Here is a 19,152-nt window from a genome sequence, read left to right as displayed (position 1 = left end):
ATTCACATACCTTCCAGTTGCCCGCAGAAAGATTCTGGAGAGATCCTGCAGAGCCCTCTAGAGTAGCAGGATTGGAACTTTCTGCTAGAAGTGTTAGGTACGGCTTCACCACAGATGGGTGCCACAGCATTTCCACCCCTTTAGGGGACTTGGAAAATCCTGGTATAGGGCCAACTCCATCCCACTGAGAAGTGAACATACATTTGTAATTAGATGAAACCTCTGGATTTTTTTTCAATATATGATAGTTTTTCTTCAAGTGATGTACTCCTCCCCCACCATTAGCTAAACCACAGTTGACAGATTTGTACTACAAGGAAAACGGCAAACCTGATCCTCCTGTGAAGTTTTTTTTTTCTTCTTCTTTTTCTTCCCCCAGCAACTTGGCTCTGAATCTTTGCTAGGTGATTCTTTTCCTAACAAGTCATCCAATTCATTGATACCCAGCAGACGTGCCTGAGGTACTTCTAGTTCCAAACGGTAAGAGAGGTTTCTCAAGGTACAAACACAATTTTCCACTGTCTGAAGCCAAGCCAGAAAGATGTCATGTAATTAGGTACTTTCTTACACAGTGATACAGCAAACCAAACAAATCAAGTAGAGGTGAACAGGCATTCGGAGCACAAGCACTAAATTCCAGTTCTGGGCCTTGGGTTTCTTTGTCTGTTTCTCTGTGAAAACTGCAATCTCTCTTCTGATACCCTCAAATACGAAAGTATTTATAATAGTAATCTCTCCTGTAGTGGCTTATTTTTTAGTATTATGAAAATGAAAAGCACAAGAGCTTATTATTATTTTATTAAAGAATGAATACTTCAACACTGATGAAAATGAAAAGTGCTGAAAAATTGCAGCATATTATGCAACAGAATTTGACTGTGCATCAGTGAACTGGGGTTGGGAGAGAGGACCAGTTGAGCTCGGTGCACCACAGAGCGAAATTTTATTATACAACCTTGAAGGATCCTATCAGGCATACAGTTTATCGCTAAAATTCACTTAGATGAAACATGCACACACCTTGCTGTCATAATCTGATGTGTTCACACACGTGTGGATCACATACAGCAGCGAATCAACCAACCCCTCACAAGACCTCATCTGTTTCCGGGCTTCTTCACCTGCGGAGCTTAGATTCCTAACGGATTGAAATGATAGAGGAACACGGTGTATGCACAGACAGACAGTCATCTTATTAGATAATCTGCAGAGTTTCTTTATACAGCCGATTGATAATCGAGAAGTTAAAAGCAAACACAGCACTTCGTGCAGTAACCCACCCCCAGTTCTTGGAGAAGATAAATATGATTCAAAACTGCAATACCAAGACAGCACTGACTCGTGAACAAAACTGGCCATAAGCAGAACCCCTTTCCCACAGACTTTTCCCTTCCAAGCCCTCCTCTGTTGTACAAGCCCCAATCTATGGTTTGTACGTGCTGCAGAACAGATCGCTGAGCTTGTCTGTGTTAGAAATATCCTTCGTTGCCTCTTCTTTAAATTGGATCCATTCAGTGGTCCGTTCTGTGATGCAGCCTCATTAATACTTGTAGTAGTACTACGCAGACAGAAGTATAAATTAGGGTGTGAGGAAAGGAAAAGGCTGCACTGTGCTTGAGAATAAGCAGCAAAGGATGTAGGAAAACATTTGCCTTCAAGGCCACTATACTGCAAAACCTGAAGCTTACACTGTAACTGGCTGCACGCTGAAAATGGTACTGCTCCTCAAAAAGGCTGCCGTGCCTGTCACAGGGGTGCCTTTTCTCTACATATCATGTTTACACTACTATGCTAGAACAAAACTATGTTCAAAAGCAGCATAAAACTTGTCATCTTGAAAAACAACAACAAAAAAGTAGTTTATGAAAATTTTCTGAAGTTTAGAAGGGTTACCAAAAGCAATTCCAGTCCTGTTTAAACTCAATGGCTTTATTCTACTGTTTAATGGAAGACAGTTTGAAATCTAATAAATAAAAATTATAAACAAACCTACCAATGAATAGAAATAGCTTGTATACTACCCCAGCCCTTGAATTATCTTTTTAGATATTTTAGTTTGGCTTTGATTACTCTGAGTACTTTTTTTTCTTCTTACTGTTGTTTGAGAAATCCCCAAAGGGGATAGTCAAACAATTCTTTATGGATATGTACGCATATACAAACGTATTTATTTAAATGTATACAACCATAAAGAATCACCCAATCCGCATTTTTTTCCCTAAATAACATTCATAAGCCTTACATACAATACAAAACCTGCAGTAAGTAACAGGGGAAAAGTGCAACGATCACAATTCATAAAAAACACAACACAAATTTAACCACTAGCTATTATATTTAGCATCTCTTAGTGACTAGTTTTGTACTTCTCAACGTAATTTATAAATGTCTTAAAAATTACAGTACAAAAAGGACCTGCTAGATAACATGATTACTTTATAAAAGGCAGTATTTTAGAACAGCAAATTACCTCAGGCATCCTGTAGTATTGCGTAGCACTAGGGAGGTCTGGAATTTAATTTTATGATCATCGTCAAAGGAAGAACTGTTCCATCCAGAATGTGGCACTATCACAGTGCTTGTCAGTGTTGACAGAGCATCTCTAATGATTGTCATCTTCACTGCATCGCATGAAGACAAGTTCCAGAGAACCCCTGAAGAAAAGATTTCCCTTGCAGTGAGGTCAGACAAGGCTTGGCAACCAAACACAAAGCAGCAGCAACAACTTAAAAGACATCACTTTAAACAGGAGAAAGAAATCTACCTATGCAAACCCAAAACAAATGTTAATTAGTCTGCAACATAACTTTAGTATTATTCCAGCATTATTGGTCAGTAAGTGGTCTGAAAAGCTGCCAGTAAAAGATTCACTTCACAGACTGAAGTAAGTATTTCTACACTTCAGGTTGTAACATATTTGAGAGCCTTCACTCTATCTGTCTTGCTGCTGCGTAAGCTCTTTGACGGAAAGGCTGGAGTGCGAGATGATCATCATAATAACCCTAACAGATCAGCAGTTAGGTCTCCCACAATACTGAGAAGGAAAACATGTGCATCAGTGATAAATACTCTTAAGGAAAAATACTCCGCAGAAATGCACACCAACTGCCAGGAGATGTTCCCTTCTTTCTTTCCTGAGGTACAGCTCATCCTACTACCTGCCCGGAGAGGGGAAGCCCCCCTCTCTGCACTACAGGAGTCTAGAGGAGCGTCCCCTAAACATAAAACGTACCCTCTACGTGTAATGGGAGTCAAAATCTGTCTTTTTTTTAGTATGCCAGGCAACGTGAAAAATTAGTACAAGCTGGTATAAACACACCGTAGCAGACACTTCTGTTCCTAAAGAGGTCATGAATGGATTTGCCAGATTAATTCAGCACAAAAGTTCATACAAAACAAAAAAACAAAAGTAATTTAGTCATTCACTATTAACTAGTTTTATTGATGTCTGTCACCTGTACACACATTTGTAGGCATGCACGTGCAGTCACTGCAGCTGGAGTGGGACACCAGTGACGCTGCCACCTGAGCGTGCCAGCAGGAACGGCTCCCTACACTACCAGCTGGCTCCTCTCCCAGAGGAGGGTTCCAGTGTAGAAGAAAAGGTGTGAATATCTGCTTGAACAGAAAAGAAGAAAGCAGCTGCTTCCAGTAACAATTCATATGGACATCGCAACTATGGGCGACTGTCAGCAGCAGGCTCCTGACACACAGAGGTCACTACTGAACGGTCGCTGCTCTGTTAAGAGGAATGGGTCATGCCTGGTACTTCAGGCAATGGTACAGTCTTCAAGGGAAGGGCTGCTAAAACGAGGCAGCTAAATCTCAAAACCAAAAATACTCCTTACAGATGCCACTGAAACTGCATGCCTGCCGTGAGTGTACAACTCGATCCCTAGCAGTACTTTCATTTGTTGCCTCGTTAGTTCTAGGCAGTCGGCAGTCTGAGAAGGCATATTTGTCAGATGAGAGAAGGCATTTTTCTGAACTTTTCATCCTATTCAGAAAAAGGCATGAATGTCTGACCTCCAAAGGGTGAATCTTTAACAACCCTGTAAGAGGTTTGGGAGAAGGAAGAAACAGATCATTATCCTGATTTATATGAAACCTGGAGATTAAAGTTATAAACTACTTAAAAAGAAACATGGAAGAGATTTGTGATATTCTTGAGAGAGACTGTTTACACTGGAAATCTCTACATCTTTGCAGGCAGAAGTTATCAGCTAAAAGAAAGGTCGTAGGAATACAAGAGCAAAAATGAAGCAAGAATAATCTATGAACGTCACAGCTGAAAAATCACCAGTGTTTTGAAAAGATGAGGTCTTGTGAAAAAAATTCTGAACAAATGACAAAGAAGATAGATTGGCAGATGGGTGGTAGCCATTAGAGTCTTAATTAAAGGTCCCAAGTGTGTGATGTGATGATTCTAAATCAGGCAGAACCTGGAAAGCCAGTATGCAAAGAGGAATTCAAGATGAACTATGGAGGGGGAATATGGTTTTGGTTTGGTTTGGTTTGTGGGTTTTTTTTTCAGTGATAAACATGGGAAGAACGGCCTGCACTGGTATTACTGCTTTCTTGCATCGTATGCCTGGGATCCTAGATATTTAAGTGCAGAGCTGAACGTCCAAGAGCTAATGTGAAAATCCTACAGAAATGTTCTTCCTGGAAACCATAACAAGTAGTCTAGAATATTTTACATTCAACTATCAGCCAAACGGAACTATCAATCTTTATCCTCAGGCAGAATTCAACAGTTTCCTACCCTGCAGAGTCTTCTTGCTCGACACTCAGATACAAAAGTATGAGCTCTAACATAATTATCAGCAGAACTGTATATGCAAGTAATATGCTAAACTAGGCATTTAATCATCTTTCTTCATGAAACACAGCTTAAAGCTCATCTAAATTCTCACCAGGTACTCATCTTATTGGGAACATTTTCTCCACAGACAGTATTTTACTAATTGTGAAGCAGTATAGCTTTATAATATATATGTGTGTATATATGTATAGTGTACATCCAGCAAAAAACCATTAAACAGCATTTCCACAATAGCCCAATAGAATTGCTACCATAAACCATACGGTGTTCAGTTTGACTAGATCTTGAACATTTTGTTTCCTCAGAAATAAATTATGGGAGATCAAGACAGTAAATGTTACAAGAGTTAACAAAACCAAAAGTTCATAAGACAGCAAAATTTTGTAATAGTCACACAAAAATAAGAAAGAAAAATCTTTGCAACAAACAACCTGTTTTTTTCTCTTCAGTAAAACAGTTAAGAGGGGGCTCCACGAGATAGATACATGAGGAGGTTCATGACTGTCTTGACTTCTAGCTATGACACAGGCAATCAAAGTACTTAATGTGTGACACATTGCTTCCTGGAGATTCTTATCTCTGTCGCTGAGCTCACACACAAAGCTAACTCAAATGTTTGGATGAAGATTACGGTTGCTGGTGTGGCTGTCCTTGAATAACCCAACTTTCTCCAACAGCTCATCTACCTAGGAAACAGACTTCTTTGCAATTAGGTGAAGACTGTACAATGAACTCTCCTAAGAGCCAAAACACCCTCACAAACCTTTCCGCTGCCTTTTCTAAATCCAAAGCATGTTTGCTTCACTGTGGTTGCTTCAATGAAAGCAGAATGAGCCCAAGCTTTGAGACGAGATTGTATTCATCATCTATTTACAATAACTTCCCCAAAGACAGATAAAAAACCTTTAACTTTGTTGGAATCTAAATCAGTATATCTATGTTTTTAAATGCAAAGAAACTACATGGAGATGGATTCAGAAACAGTTTACAGACAATTGTCCTGGCTGCATCGTTGCTGAAGAATCCAGGTGTGGTTTCCCTCAACCAAGTGGCTTTTGAGCTACGGAACCCAAGTTACAAGTGAGACAGATCGAAGGACAACTTTCAAGTTTGTCATATTGTAATTGTGGCCTTAGCTGGAGAACAGCTGGAGCACAGCTGGGCAGAAAGGGAGCCAGGCGTGCTGGCCAGCAGCAGGCTCAAGAGGAGCCAGCAGGGTGCTTTTACCAGAAAGTTTGCCTACTTAACAGTTTGATTACTGAAAGCAAACGATCAAATGTATATCCACTTCCATACCATAAATCTCCTCCATGACGGTATGCCCTTGCTAAAGGTAAGTGCTTCATGGGTAACTAACAGTGAGAAATCTAAATCCTTCACCAGCCTACAGCTTTAAGTTTTTGAAACTGCATTTCAAAACTGAAAATGCAGTTTCTGATGCAAACTAGAAATTAGATCTTATCTAAACCTCCTCCCTGCCCCCCCAAACATTTGTTGTTAAAGCAGGTTATGCAAGAGAAAAATTCTGTTTTGAGTCTCAGAGTACTATTATTTACTTAATGCATACAGGAAAACAGCACGCTCGATTCTCCGTGGCCTAGCTTTGAAAATATTACTGTATGGTTATTGACATAGAGGGAAATCTTTCGCACTTGCTAAGTATGACTGCCTCTAAATATTTACTGGCTAACCTATAGCTTCTGGAAAAGCTGGAGCAGCCGGGTGCTGTGTGAAATGCCAAGGCAACAAGTGGTGACGCACTGCATTCCCCAGCACAGCTGGACCAGTGCTGCCAGTCGCTCCCCACAGCCCAGGGACGTGGCACGCGCCCCCGACCTTGCCTTCCCAGGAGCTCTGTAACCCAGATGCTTGCTAAGAAACTGGAAGAGAATAGCCAGCAGCATCTTTTTGTCATATGTGGGCACAATCTGAGAAGACCAGCTAGAGGACCTCCCTTAACTCGGTCCCCCCCCAGAAGCCCGTTAGAATTTTGCAACTATTACACCTTGTCTGTGAGGATCTGCCTGGGAGCGTTCGAAGAGCAGATCACCAGTTCCACAGAGCAACTATGTCAAACCTTGCCCAGAAGCTGGGCTCTCGAGGAGGTAGCCTGATCAAATGATTAATGATGTATCACCTTGTGTTCGTTATGTGAAGGCAAAAGTTCTCACCAGGATACTGTTTCTTAATTTGAGAGAAGTCTTCAGCTATTTATTTTAGAGGAGAACTGTGTATTACTTAGCCCTTTAGCCATCATGTTAAAAATGAGAATATGATATGATTATTTGTAGAGTGCTTACAGAAAGAATCCTTGAAGGCAAAAGCAGTTATAATTTGGGAAGTTTCCATTCAAAGATAAGGAAAATGGTGGTAGAAGCCAGTACAATGCTGCATTAAGGTCTAAGAGACTTCTGGGATGATGGCGTAATTGCATATGTCATTTAAGTAACAGGGCCTTTTTATTCCTCATTGTGGAGGCACACTTATGACCAAGTATTTAACTGTTACAGAATCATCTGCCAAAGTCCAAAGAGACAGTTTGGATAGAGAATGAATTTAGAAAAAATATATTTTTCAACAGCTGCAACTTCCATCATTCTGGAATACTGGTGATCATCCCATTCACAACTCTGTGTAGCAAAAGCAGTGCCAAGTCCATTACCTGCCTACTGTCCCTAGCATCTCTGGGTTTGGAAGGAGAGTTTGTGTATAATTCAACTGATTGCTTCAGCTGGCCTCATGTTTCACGCTTAGTCTGTGAATGTACTACAAAATACAGCAGAAAAATCACAAACCACTATTAGTGCTTGACATTGGCTAGAGGTGAGGAAAATCTGAGAGAAGGCTAAAGTTCAAAAGATAGCAGCATTACCAAGCATGGATAATTCTTAATAGTAGAAGGAAATCAGTAGGAACAGCACTGGGGTGGGGGGGGGGAAACACCAAAAAAGATCAGTAACCTTTGCAGGAGAGTTTAAAATGCCATATGAAAATACTTCTGTAGTTCTAATGAAAAGTGGAACTTACCATTTTCCTTTTTTTGATTGGGGGTTGCCGGCCCTATGTTTGCATTAAATTCGGACCCTTACGGCTCTCAGAGATCATCATGCTAAAATAATATTTCTGTGAACGTTGCCCAAAATAACCCTACTTGGGAAATTAAAGTAAGTAGCATGATAAAATTGAGAGCCTTATCTACATGAAAATTTGCAGTTGCTATCATTGACAACGCTGCTTCGGTATTTGCAATGGCTGGATATTTTTGTCATAAAATTTATTTTAGACAAGACAGAAAATTTACGTTGATGTTTGCATCTAAAGTGGCAAGGGACACAAATCTTTAACATGAATGTCCATCTCCAAAGTTTTAGCCAGTCATTTAAATTGATTAGATGGTAAGAATAAAAATGAAAAAAACATTTAATGAATACGTCTCCTTTCTCAAAAATCAGGAAAATTTGCCAAGTCATATTTAATATTACTTACTAAAGAAAAAACTAGATGTCTGGCTCTTGAATGAAATATTCTAGCATAAGTATTAAAAAATAATGAAAACATGCAACCCTGATTTAACTGTAGATAAAATGCTTTTAAGTAGCTGGGATGTACCTACAAGATATAATAAAATACAGGTGCTCATATCAAGTTATGTAAACTACTCTGATGAACCAGAATACGTTCTCCCCTAAAACGGCTGAATAGGAGAAATAAAAAACAATAGTTCAAGATAAGGTGGAAAGATGAAAGCAGAATAAAAATGCTCAACAGGTTATGCAGAGGTGTAATTCAAGTTTAAAGATGTACATCTTCTGCAAGATCAAGTCCCAGAAAAATCCATATAAAAATTCCAACATCTTTACTAAAAGAATCTTGATGGAAAGTATATAGGTTTATGCACTAGATCTTAAAATTACCAAAATTTAGGGATTGTACATTGGAGTACTGACAGGGTCAGATGAGTCCTTTAAGTTGACTAACAGAAGTTACTCACTGGAGGTATTTTAGAGCCCCCTCATTTTTTTCCTATCCTGTCCTGAAACAATTTTTTAGAATTGATGTAGCATCACAAATCAGGGTTGTTAAGACAAATATATGTCACGCAGGTTAAAGGTGGACATGGTCCTGGGCAATCTGCTCCAGGTGACCCTGCTCATGTGGAGGGGGATAGATAAGGCGGCCTCCAGATGTCCCTTCCAACCTCACCTCTTCTGTGATGCTGTGAAAACAGAAGACCAAAGTCTTGTGTAAGAGGGCTCTCAAAGAAGAAATACCCGAAACAGTCAAACCCACTGAACTGCACAGCCTCCTAAAGCAGATCAGGGGGATCGTTCTTTGACCCCATCTGTTACCTTCCTTGACATAACAATACTTGCTGACAGCTGATCTATCGATTGTATTTACAGGGCTTTGAAGTTGTTTTGGACCTCGGATAAATAAATGGAAGATGCAAGGAACAGTACCAGCTAGTGGTGGCTGATAAAAGTATGTCGAACTAACAATAACCTTGTACCTGCGAGCCAACAACAAAACATAACTCTCCAAACCCAATACCATGAATGAAGTGGACAGCTGACACAAGGACAAAGTATTTGAGGTTTGCCTTACAGACGCAGAACAGAGTTCTGTTTTAAAACCATCAACTTCACAACAGATCTCACGTTTGAAGCTAATGGGTGCGTACAGGGTGAGGAAAGCCAAGGTACTCTATATTTTCTAAAAATGATGGCAACCAGAAATAGTACTGGTAGGTGTTTTGAGGATATTTTCCACATAGATTTGGGACAAAAAAAACCCTTGCCCATAAACTTCTGGTTCTCTAGACTGAAACCCCTGCTACCTAGAATATATATAGAGGAGAAATCTTAAATAATTTAGATCCCATCCTTGACCCTGACAAGCTTAGGTTAAAGCCAAATGATTTTGACTATCTAACGTAAACTCTGGTGCAGCAAACAAAAAAAAGAAAGAAAATAGGATTATCTGGAAGACTTTTCTGAGGAACTGCCTACAGAAGTGAATGCTTAAAAGGAGCAGAGCTGAACCAAGCTGAAGAAACATATATACACAATAGTGCAGCAGACAAGAGTTTGGTTGAACATTTTGCCCTGAAAATTTGAAAGAATCAGCTTTTTGTTCTAAAGGTCCTGGGTCTCTGGCTCTATGATGCTGGTCAAGCTGTTCCGGTACACATTTAATAATAGCAAGTGATTTTAATTGGTGATGTTCCTTCCTCACGTAGAAGATACTTTAAAAGCACTTGAAATTTCTACAAACTGTAACAGAGCAGAACCAGAGACAATTCTAAACCACTAAGTTTCAGTGATTGAGGTTTTTGGGGTTTGTTTTCTGTTTGTGAGATGTTGTCCCCCTCCAAAGATTCAAAACTTTTAGAGAATAACGGAGAAAAGGATTCTTCCCAAGAGGGAAATTACTATTAAAAAGAAAAAGGACAAGACTCTGGAGTAAAACAGCCCTCTTTTCAGTCTTCATGGTTTTGTATCACTTTACTCGGAACACATCTGGAGGTTCAAAGATCCACGATGAGGAAATGTCTGTCAGTTAGGTCCAGAGACCAACTCTGCATGCCAGCTATGATACTCCCTGTAACACCAGAGGACACTAAACAGCTGATCTGGCTATATATAGAGAAGATAACTTGGGCGAACTTCTGTGAGGATGACATATGCTTGAATTAACTCACACAATGTACCAAAAATTATGTGGAAACAAACAAAAAGACCTCAAGACTCAGGCAGCAAGGATCAGATTTTGCCCTGGAAATGTGATCTGGACAAGGTGATATGAAGCAGAATAAACAAAACCAAAACCTAAACTGAAACAAAACAAAAGAAACCCCAAAACAAAACAAAAAATCCAGAATCAGAACCATCTAGTGAAAACAGGTAGTTTGGAATCTATAAAGTCAAAACTTAAATGTTATTGCATTTAGTGACTGGATTTGTTTTTCATCAAATCCTACTGCATGTAGATAGGTCAGAAATACTGAAAAATCAACTGAGTTTTCATAATTTTTCATAGGATGCTTTCAACTGGGGAGAAATTATTTATGAAGAACTGTTTTTCCAACACACTAATAGAAACAGTCTGTTTCTGTATCCTGCTTGCTGCACATGATGCTCTGGGGTGGAATGGATGCAAGCGAAGTGCATGTGGGCAATGGGTCTGTGATCATGCGCAGGACCCCTCCACGGGGCTTGGGGGGTATCACAGAGCCAATGACTTGACACAGCTGTGAAATGCCTCACCTGGTGCTGTGAGGTCCGGAAGACCGCATGCTAATTTAGATCTGCAAGGGTCAAGATTTGGCCTATAATCAACTGTAGAAATGGAAGGAAAAGGAACAGCTCTGTGTTCTTGAGCACATACCTGCTGTAATCAGAGCCTGGCAAGGTTGTGTCCAAAGCTATCAGGCTTTGTAAACCTCAGCAATTTGTTTGTTTCTGTTCCAGTGTAAATCAAATGAATGCTAGCATTTGCTTTTCTACTGCACTGACATAAAGAACTCCATGCATATGAAGCATATCTTACATTACTGTTGAAACATGTTGATGTCATATACTGCTCAAGAAAGAGATATGGATATTTTCTCTTGATACCTTTAGCATTCCTTCTGCTAGTCCTATTCTAAAACCAGTATCTTTAAGCAAATAATTGAAAAGAATCATTACTTTAGACAATTTGATGTCTAGCAATTATAAATACTGAAATAAAAGGTTATGTGATCACCTAGTACAAATTTGTTAAATCTCTAAAAGGTTCAATATATGCTTTTCGGTAACAAGTTTATGCCATCTCGGATGTGCAATTAATAATGCTACTCTGACAGCAGACATCAAGACTGAAATCGAGACCCAAAGTATCCTCACATAAAACTCCCAAAAAATATAGCAATCCAGATTTATCAGCTTGCAAGGAAACAAACTTAACTTTGGATCTGAATGTTGCAAATACAACAGTGCATGCACTAGAACTAGCGTAGATATGGAAAAGCATTACTTTTAACACCACCCACCACCTCCCCAAAAAAGTTCTCTATAAAATTATTGGAAATTACTCAGGAGTAACATACTCAAGCATTCAAACTGATGGCCTTCTATATAATTATTTGTATTTAAAACTGCACTCACAGATTAATACATGCAGTAAGCTTCATCTCCTGTATTTTAATAGCACTAGTATTGTGCTCTTTCATTTACTTTCCAAATGGCAGCATCAGCAAGGTACATAATATACAGTGGAAAGTAATAGTTGAAGTAGACCATAGTTGATCTTACTGAAACACAGAAGTATGAAACTAATGTGTATGGAATCTCACTGGCGTTTTTCTACCATGATGTGCTAAGGCATACGGAATGCAGGTAACAGTGCAATGGCAGTACCTCACGTGTAAATATTTTATTAACTTATATTAAAGTTAATGGCTTGTTAGCCAGAATTTCTCAGTTGTGCAACAGTTTTGTTGTCAGACCATAAGCACCTAATGAAATATAAGGTTTTATTTTTATTGATTTTTAAAGGTTAATGCCTAACCCAATAATGTTGCTTGAAGTCTTTGGGCCCTGGCACAAGAAAACACGCAGATTCTACTTCACAGCAGCATACAAAACCATCAAACCTCACTCCATCAAATTCCAGCTCCTTCACTTACAAATCATCACTTTTCTTCACACTAAAGAATTTTCTATCCACTTCAGGACTGCACTTGGACAAGACTGGTTACCTTCTGTAACAGCAAAAATTAAGCAGGCAAAATTAACAATTCTGCTAGATCTTTAGCCACTGCACTGCACTAACAGTTGCTGGAGTTACCTGAGCTGTAACATGTAAGCAAAACTTTGGCTTCATCTTTCTCACCAAGTAAGCCAGGACGGAATAAGGCTGTTGATCCTTAGCAGCAATTCATGGATGACAGGCTAGCAATGTTCCTTAACTGGGAGAAGAAGCTGCATGGGGGATGCCCCCTAACATCGACTTGTCTCTAACATTTTCTCCTCAGGGAAAAATATTAAGACAATTGTGTATTGACTGTTCTGATACACAAAATTTTTTATATTTATTCATAACCCTTCTGGACTTGGATCAACAGCAGGATATTCAGGTGATGAATCTGTCTTTTCCAATATATAGGAATGAAGCATGAGAAAAATGAAAACCCACCTTCTCTTAGTAGCTTTTGGTGTTGTAAGGGTTGTCTTTTGTTGGTTTGCTTCTACCAGTTACAGGTTCAGTGTTGAATTGGTTAGATTACTGATGTAACTTAAGCAACCGTAATAGGATTGCAAAATAATTGCTCTCTCCAGAAAACCCCTTATGTGTTAAATTCCTCAAAGCTTTATTTTATTACCTGATTCAGAGAATACATGAAACAGATAATAGTAAGCCAGCAATTATGTTAGGGCTACAGGACATCAATGCATAATGATGTCTGTGTCTCCAGTCAACAGCTTTAGCTGTTTAAAGTCAAGCTTAAGTCATGGGCTAAGAAAAATCTGCAGGCAGAATTTTTGGATGGGAAAGAAGAAAAAGTATGATTTGTGCATTCCTTGCTGAATGCCTCTGTATTCTGGGGTGTTATGGGGTCTCAGCTATTCATGGAACGCTGGCACCACCAGTGGCAAAGAACTTTGTGTCTTCTTTGTATCCAGCCCGTTTTTTTATGCTTTACTCTAGTTTTGAATTTTGGCATTTTAATCCAGATTTTTAAGACTCCTGATGAGTCTACTGCAATGAATTCCACTGCCACTGCTCACAACATGTAGTGTTTGCAAACAAGCGGCAGGTTTATTAAGAGTTCTTCAGCAGTTGCACCAGCTGACGGGTCCACTGCTGGACACGGCTGAGCACGTGGACCTCGGCAGGTTACACACAGTTGGTCACAAGGAACTCTGCACTGCATACGGGGTAGAACTGAGGTAAGTATTATAGTAATGTGTAAGCTGTGAAAGGTAACTATAGCCATTTCACAGAGTGCTTAGTTTGCAAAGCTGTGTGAGACTTGCAGCTGTTTCTGTACCTTCGTCATCCCTGGCTGCCTGGAACTGTGGAGCCCTGGGTCCTTTCTCCAGAAATACACAGGCAACAACGCGCAGTGCTAACTGCTGCAAGAACCCAATCTCTGACAAAGATGACGCTGTGTGTACAAAAGATCATGCTGCTGGGCAGAGAACAGCATTTCTCAACTGAACTGGCTGAGGTAATACTCATTTGAAGAAATAAACTATGAAGAATCACCTGGGCCATCATCAACCACCCCTTTCCCCTTTAAGGACAGAGCTTTACCGTGCAGATAAGTGAATTTGTGCTCATTCTTCCTTCCTTCCCGCTATAAAATTGTACGGCTCCCCCAGGCTCAGCCCCGTCACCTGCTTGACCTTTTGGGGGGGAATCCTGACAGCAGACCAACTGTTCAGGAGTGGGCTGCGGCTCTTCTCTGGGCAGGGCACTGTCTGGGGCTCTGCTCTGCTGCCCAGCATTGGACGGAAACCAAGGGACTACTCTTTTAAAGCAGGCATCTGACTCATCGTGTCTGGAAAGCTTGCAGTGGCAGAGTACATCAATGTTTCTTACATTTTAACATATTAAAGATCCGTTTCGGAGGGTCTGTGGAAAGTAGGCTCAATTGTTAGAAAGTGCACCTGGGTTCAAGAGCATGTGTATTTTCATGTCTACCCCATAGACAGTCTTCTGTTGTATAAGCTTCTAAGATGGGAGATTCTGAAATCACAGAGTGATTCCAGGCTGTGCTGACAGCAATGTAACCACACAAGCAGGGAGCACAGGCCAGCGTGCACCCCTCATGCCACTTGCTCGGGAACGGAGCTCTTGCACACAGCCAGGAAGGCCCCAACATGTCTGCTACCTAGTGCTGAAGCTGTGCTAGAACATGAAAAACAGTAGCCTCCACAAAGTGCTGGTGCTGCAACATGATGAAATGTGTTGGAGTTACAACCACAAAAAAAAAAAAAAAAAGGGGAAAAAAGAAAAAAAGAAAAACAGAGTACCTTCCCCGTTTCCCTGCCACGGGCAGAGTGCAGGACAGCAAGGCTGCCATGGGTCAGTAGTGATGGGACCTGCATGCAGCTGGAGCAGGCTCAGTCAAGAGTTATCCTCTTCCAATGCATTCCAAAGCCCAACTTTTAAAGACTTTTTTTTTTTAAGTATTACTTCATTTTCATATAGTAATTACAAAAAGTGATTTAGCACATTTTATTTCCTGAACAGTCTATAGTCGTTAAAAAGATGACTTGCTTCCCTCTTAGAACATTCTTGTCGTTCTGGAATTGCATTTTATGTAGTTTTTAATGTTAACACTCCATTCAGTTTCCAATTCTTTGTTCTCCCTGCATTTCAATCTTTGTAATTTCAACTACTGTTAATTAAATATAGAGCCCAGCAGTCCTACTCTTTTCTAACACCTCTAAAACATGTTTGTGCAGTTAAACCCTCCCACAGTACACTAGCTTTTCAAACTTATCATAGGCAATCTTTAGGGTATGTTCTCAAATAATTTCTGAGGTTAAAAGGTTGCTTTTGATAAAATAATTCCTCATAAATGTTATATAAATGCATTCATATGAAAAGTATCTGTAAAGATCACAAAAAGTTTGTTACTCTGATTTCACTTCTCTAGGATAATGAAGTTTTCAGCTATCTAACAGCACATTAAATTAAACTGGATGAATTTCACTTGCAATGACACCAGATACAACTGTTACCTTTCAAAGGCAATTGATACTGCTAATAATGAAAGTATAATTCCTTTAGTGAGGAAGAAAGACCATGCTCAGGAAAAAGAAAAGCACTCGTATGTCATTAAGAAATGTTACACTGGAAAATCCATTTCGTATGAAGATTGATGAATAAACTACAAGCAGTAATGAACAGTGCTAATTTTAAACTAGAAATCAGACACAGAGCATTGCTACTGGTGTAGATTGACACTAGTTTCTCTGTATTTGCATTATCTTAATCTGGGAATGTAGTAGACTAGGTCTGGTTTGCTAGTTTTAGTTCTGACATAGGTGGAGTTTTTAAATTATGAAACCAATAGTCGTTGGATCCTTTCCACATCTTTTCTTTACACTGCTATTTACAGAAAGCATTTAAAAATCCCTGAGCTCCAGAAGAAGTCTGCTGTGAATTCTTCTCAAGCATTCAGCATTGGTCTTAAACACAAGTCAATGCCACCGACTTAACCAGAAGACAATTATGTCAAAACCTTCCATTTTGTTGTAGCTGGCTAAAACAAATTAAATGTGTGCATTAAAAAGAAAGAGTAACTTTTTCTGAAGAAGTCATCTTTATTTATAATCCAAATTAAAAAACATCTTTATTTGAAAAATCTTTTTAGTCACAGATGATGTGCTGTGTATCTTTTTTGAAAGATAACAGTGTAGGGTTTTGGGTTTTTTAATAGTGACTAAATACCTTGTATAATTAAGAATTTCACTTTGGCTTTGTCCGTGGAACCACCCCTAACATCTTAAAAGCACAAGTAATTTAGATGCATAAAACATGAATTTTGTAGAGCAGACGAGGCAGATAATGTGTAATTCTAGTTTTAAGTATTCCATTTACATATGTTCTTAAGGAAAAAACTATATCCTTCCAGAGAGAACATGAACGCTGCAGGTTATCTTGATGCTTGCTTATGAACTTAAAGTTCCATGCTTCAGAAACATTCTGTGCAGTCCTTTCTCTACTTAACAGCTTTTCTAAACAAGGAAATATCTGGGAAAGGCTCCCAGTATTGCGCAGCTTTGCTTACTAGGCAAGTAGTTAAGCTCTGTACCTTAACAAAATCAAACAAGGGAGCTGCTAAAACTTGAAAGAGGAACTGTTTAAAGAAAGTGAAAACTCTTGCTTTTTTTCTATCCTCTCATATGTTTCAATCCCCTACAACCTTCATAGGCAAATCACTCCCATATTCAAGACAAAGAGTTAGCAGATGCATACAGTACCCAAAAATCCACCCTGTTTTGATGGAAACTGAGTTCCCTCGTGTCAGAACTGCAAATCATTTATTATTTCTGCACTTTTTGTTTGTACCAAGTGCCAAGTAGGTTTATGGGTTATAAGCTAAACCTGCTACCTCACACTTAAGAGACTAGGAGTGTATAGCAGTTACTTGCCATGACTCTACTAGCAGGCTGGGCACCGAGATGCGTCTGTGATTTCCATACTTTTAATCCTTGTCTGTACTTTAAGACACATTTAGATAGTTTGGGTCCACCTCCTGAATTCTGCAGGATCTTATTTAAAACTGTTGTCAGCAGATGATAAAAAAAGCCTGTGTTGAAACACATGTTACGAGCCAATAAAGAAATACCTATCTAAGAGCTAGCTGTACATGCAGGAGAATCGTACCAGGGGAAAATTTATCATAGAGTGGAGCTTTAGTGCAGCTACCTCAAGATTCACTTTTCCCAGTGAATCTGTATTTCTTTGCTAATACTTTAACTGTCAGTAATCAAAATAAGTGCTTTTGTATTCACAAAAAATACCATCGCACAAATAAAAATCCAGTTGATACACTCAATTCCATTCACTTAACAGTTACTCCAGTCTTGTCCACCTCAGAAAAATAATCTGTATTATAGTTCCCTGCTTGTTTCCATTTAAAACTTACCTGTTACAAGCTCTTTTATTTCGGCATCAACAGATTTTCTTAACAGTCGTAACAGGGCAGGTATCCCACCAACATTCTTCATTGCTATTTTGTTTTCATCAGTAGACTTGCCATAAACAAGGTTTCTCAGTGCACCGCAAGCGTTCTTCTGAACTTCTAGGACTCTGTGATCCAAGAGATCAACCAGGTGCTTGATTCCTCCTAGCCTACATACCTAGGAAATGTGATGTCAGGAACATCAGCACCCACTGATTTCACCCATTTCACCCTACAAATTTAAAAGGCTGTTATTTTTTAAAAAACAATACATTCAATTCTACTTCAAGAGGAAATATTGTTGTTAAATGTTAATAACTTGATTGTCACACTGTACTGAAAATTCCTGTGAACGACTCATATCCTTGTTGAAAAGGCTGATGGACATTTTCAGGCCATTTACTGTGTTCAGAGCATTGTTACTCCTAAAGTTTTGTTTCCCATTAACACAGTTTTTATGCAACTTTGTATATCTCAGAATATCTTGTTAGGGAACATTAGAAATAAGTTGCAAAGATTTAAATACCAACTTTTACACTCAGCTACATACACACTCACACAAATCAAATTAGCATATAACCAGTCATATTGGCATATCTGAAATTATTTTTAAAAGGAAGGTCTACTCTGCAGAAATTTGTAAAACAAAAAGTTGTTTGTATTATTTGCTTTAAGCAGGTTAGTTATATTTATTCTTTGTAATATATTAAAAAAAAACCCCAAACCATTGTGATTTGAGATCGCATTTCTATGTAGTACTTTCCTTTGTTCAAAATAACTTACAGAAATTATAAAAGATTAAAGTGTTTTAGAATTCTGTAATATTTACTAAAAAGAAAAAAAAATTAAAAGAGATAACTAAGTAGTATTACTTACAAGACTAAAATTAGTTTTAAAGATCACCACCAAAAGGCTACCAAAATATTTTCTATGAACTGCTTAAAAAAAAAAAAAGGTATTTTGTAATATAAGATTTATCTGCCCTAACCTGGTGTTATTTTAGCATAGCATAGCAACTTCTGTGCCATACTAGCCATAGCATATGCCTAAGGAAGTTGGCATAGGATCACTTCAACCCCCCCCTACAGCAGCTAATCTGCTGCTGCCCTAAGAAGGAGACCCCATGGTAAAAAGAGCAAGCTAAGCCATCATTCCTGAATGCTTTGCTTGTACACTATGTGGTTCTGGGCCAAACAGAAAAGATGTAAAAAATGTAACAGTCCTAAGGATTCTCTAGTTTAGCATTACAAGCACTTCTAGAGGCCCCTTTTCTATTTTAAGCTGTGTAATAATTAGGTTGGCAAGCCACAAGGCTATCTGAAATACATCAATGTGTACAAGTTTTCATGGATTTTTGGCTTAAAATGTTCAGAGACTTTTATTTGCCATACCACAAGGAGAATAAGATTATTCTCAATGAAAGCGTAATTGAGTTGTAACCAAATCATTTTAAGTTGATACTTTGAGAAACAGAATCTTCTATTACATTCTTGAAAACTGCACTGTCTAACAAAACCAGTTAAGATCTTTATACCTTAAAACAGCCAAATTGAAGAGGTTTGGAAAAAAACCCCACACAACTGAAAGGCAAGGTCTATAACCAACACTGTATGTGGGTTTTACCTGTCAAATCAACTTAGGT

At 38.9% G+C, this 19,152-nt stretch overlaps 1 protein-coding gene across 5 annotated transcripts in view; it reads right to left on the bottom strand.

The window, feature by feature from the left end:
- Window positions 1-19,152, bottom strand: part of PKP4 (plakophilin 4) — a 101,443-nt gene that overhangs the window by 10,671 nt on the left and 71,620 nt on the right. For all 5 annotated transcript variants that reach the window (XM_055718586.1, XM_055718587.1, XM_055718589.1 and 2 more), the window contains 5 exons: window positions 17,475-17,688; window positions 2,471-2,654; window positions 1,021-1,138; window positions 331-522; window positions 11-184 (listed from right to left, as the gene is read on the bottom strand). In XM_055718586.1, coding sequence (XP_055574561.1) covers window positions 11-184; window positions 331-522; window positions 1,021-1,138; window positions 2,471-2,654; window positions 17,475-17,688 — 882 coding nt within the window. The remainder of the gene's footprint in view (window positions 1-10; window positions 185-330; window positions 523-1,020; window positions 1,139-2,470; window positions 2,655-17,474; window positions 17,689-19,152) is intronic.

The sequence above is a fragment of the Falco cherrug genome, chromosome 8 (assembly GCF_023634085.1).
Source record: "Falco cherrug isolate bFalChe1 chromosome 8, bFalChe1.pri, whole genome shotgun sequence".
NCBI lineage: Eukaryota > Metazoa > Chordata > Aves > Falconiformes > Falconidae > Falco > Falco cherrug.
The sequence above is the reverse complement of the archived record's forward strand: the minus strand, read 5'-3'. Positions and strand labels throughout refer to the sequence as shown.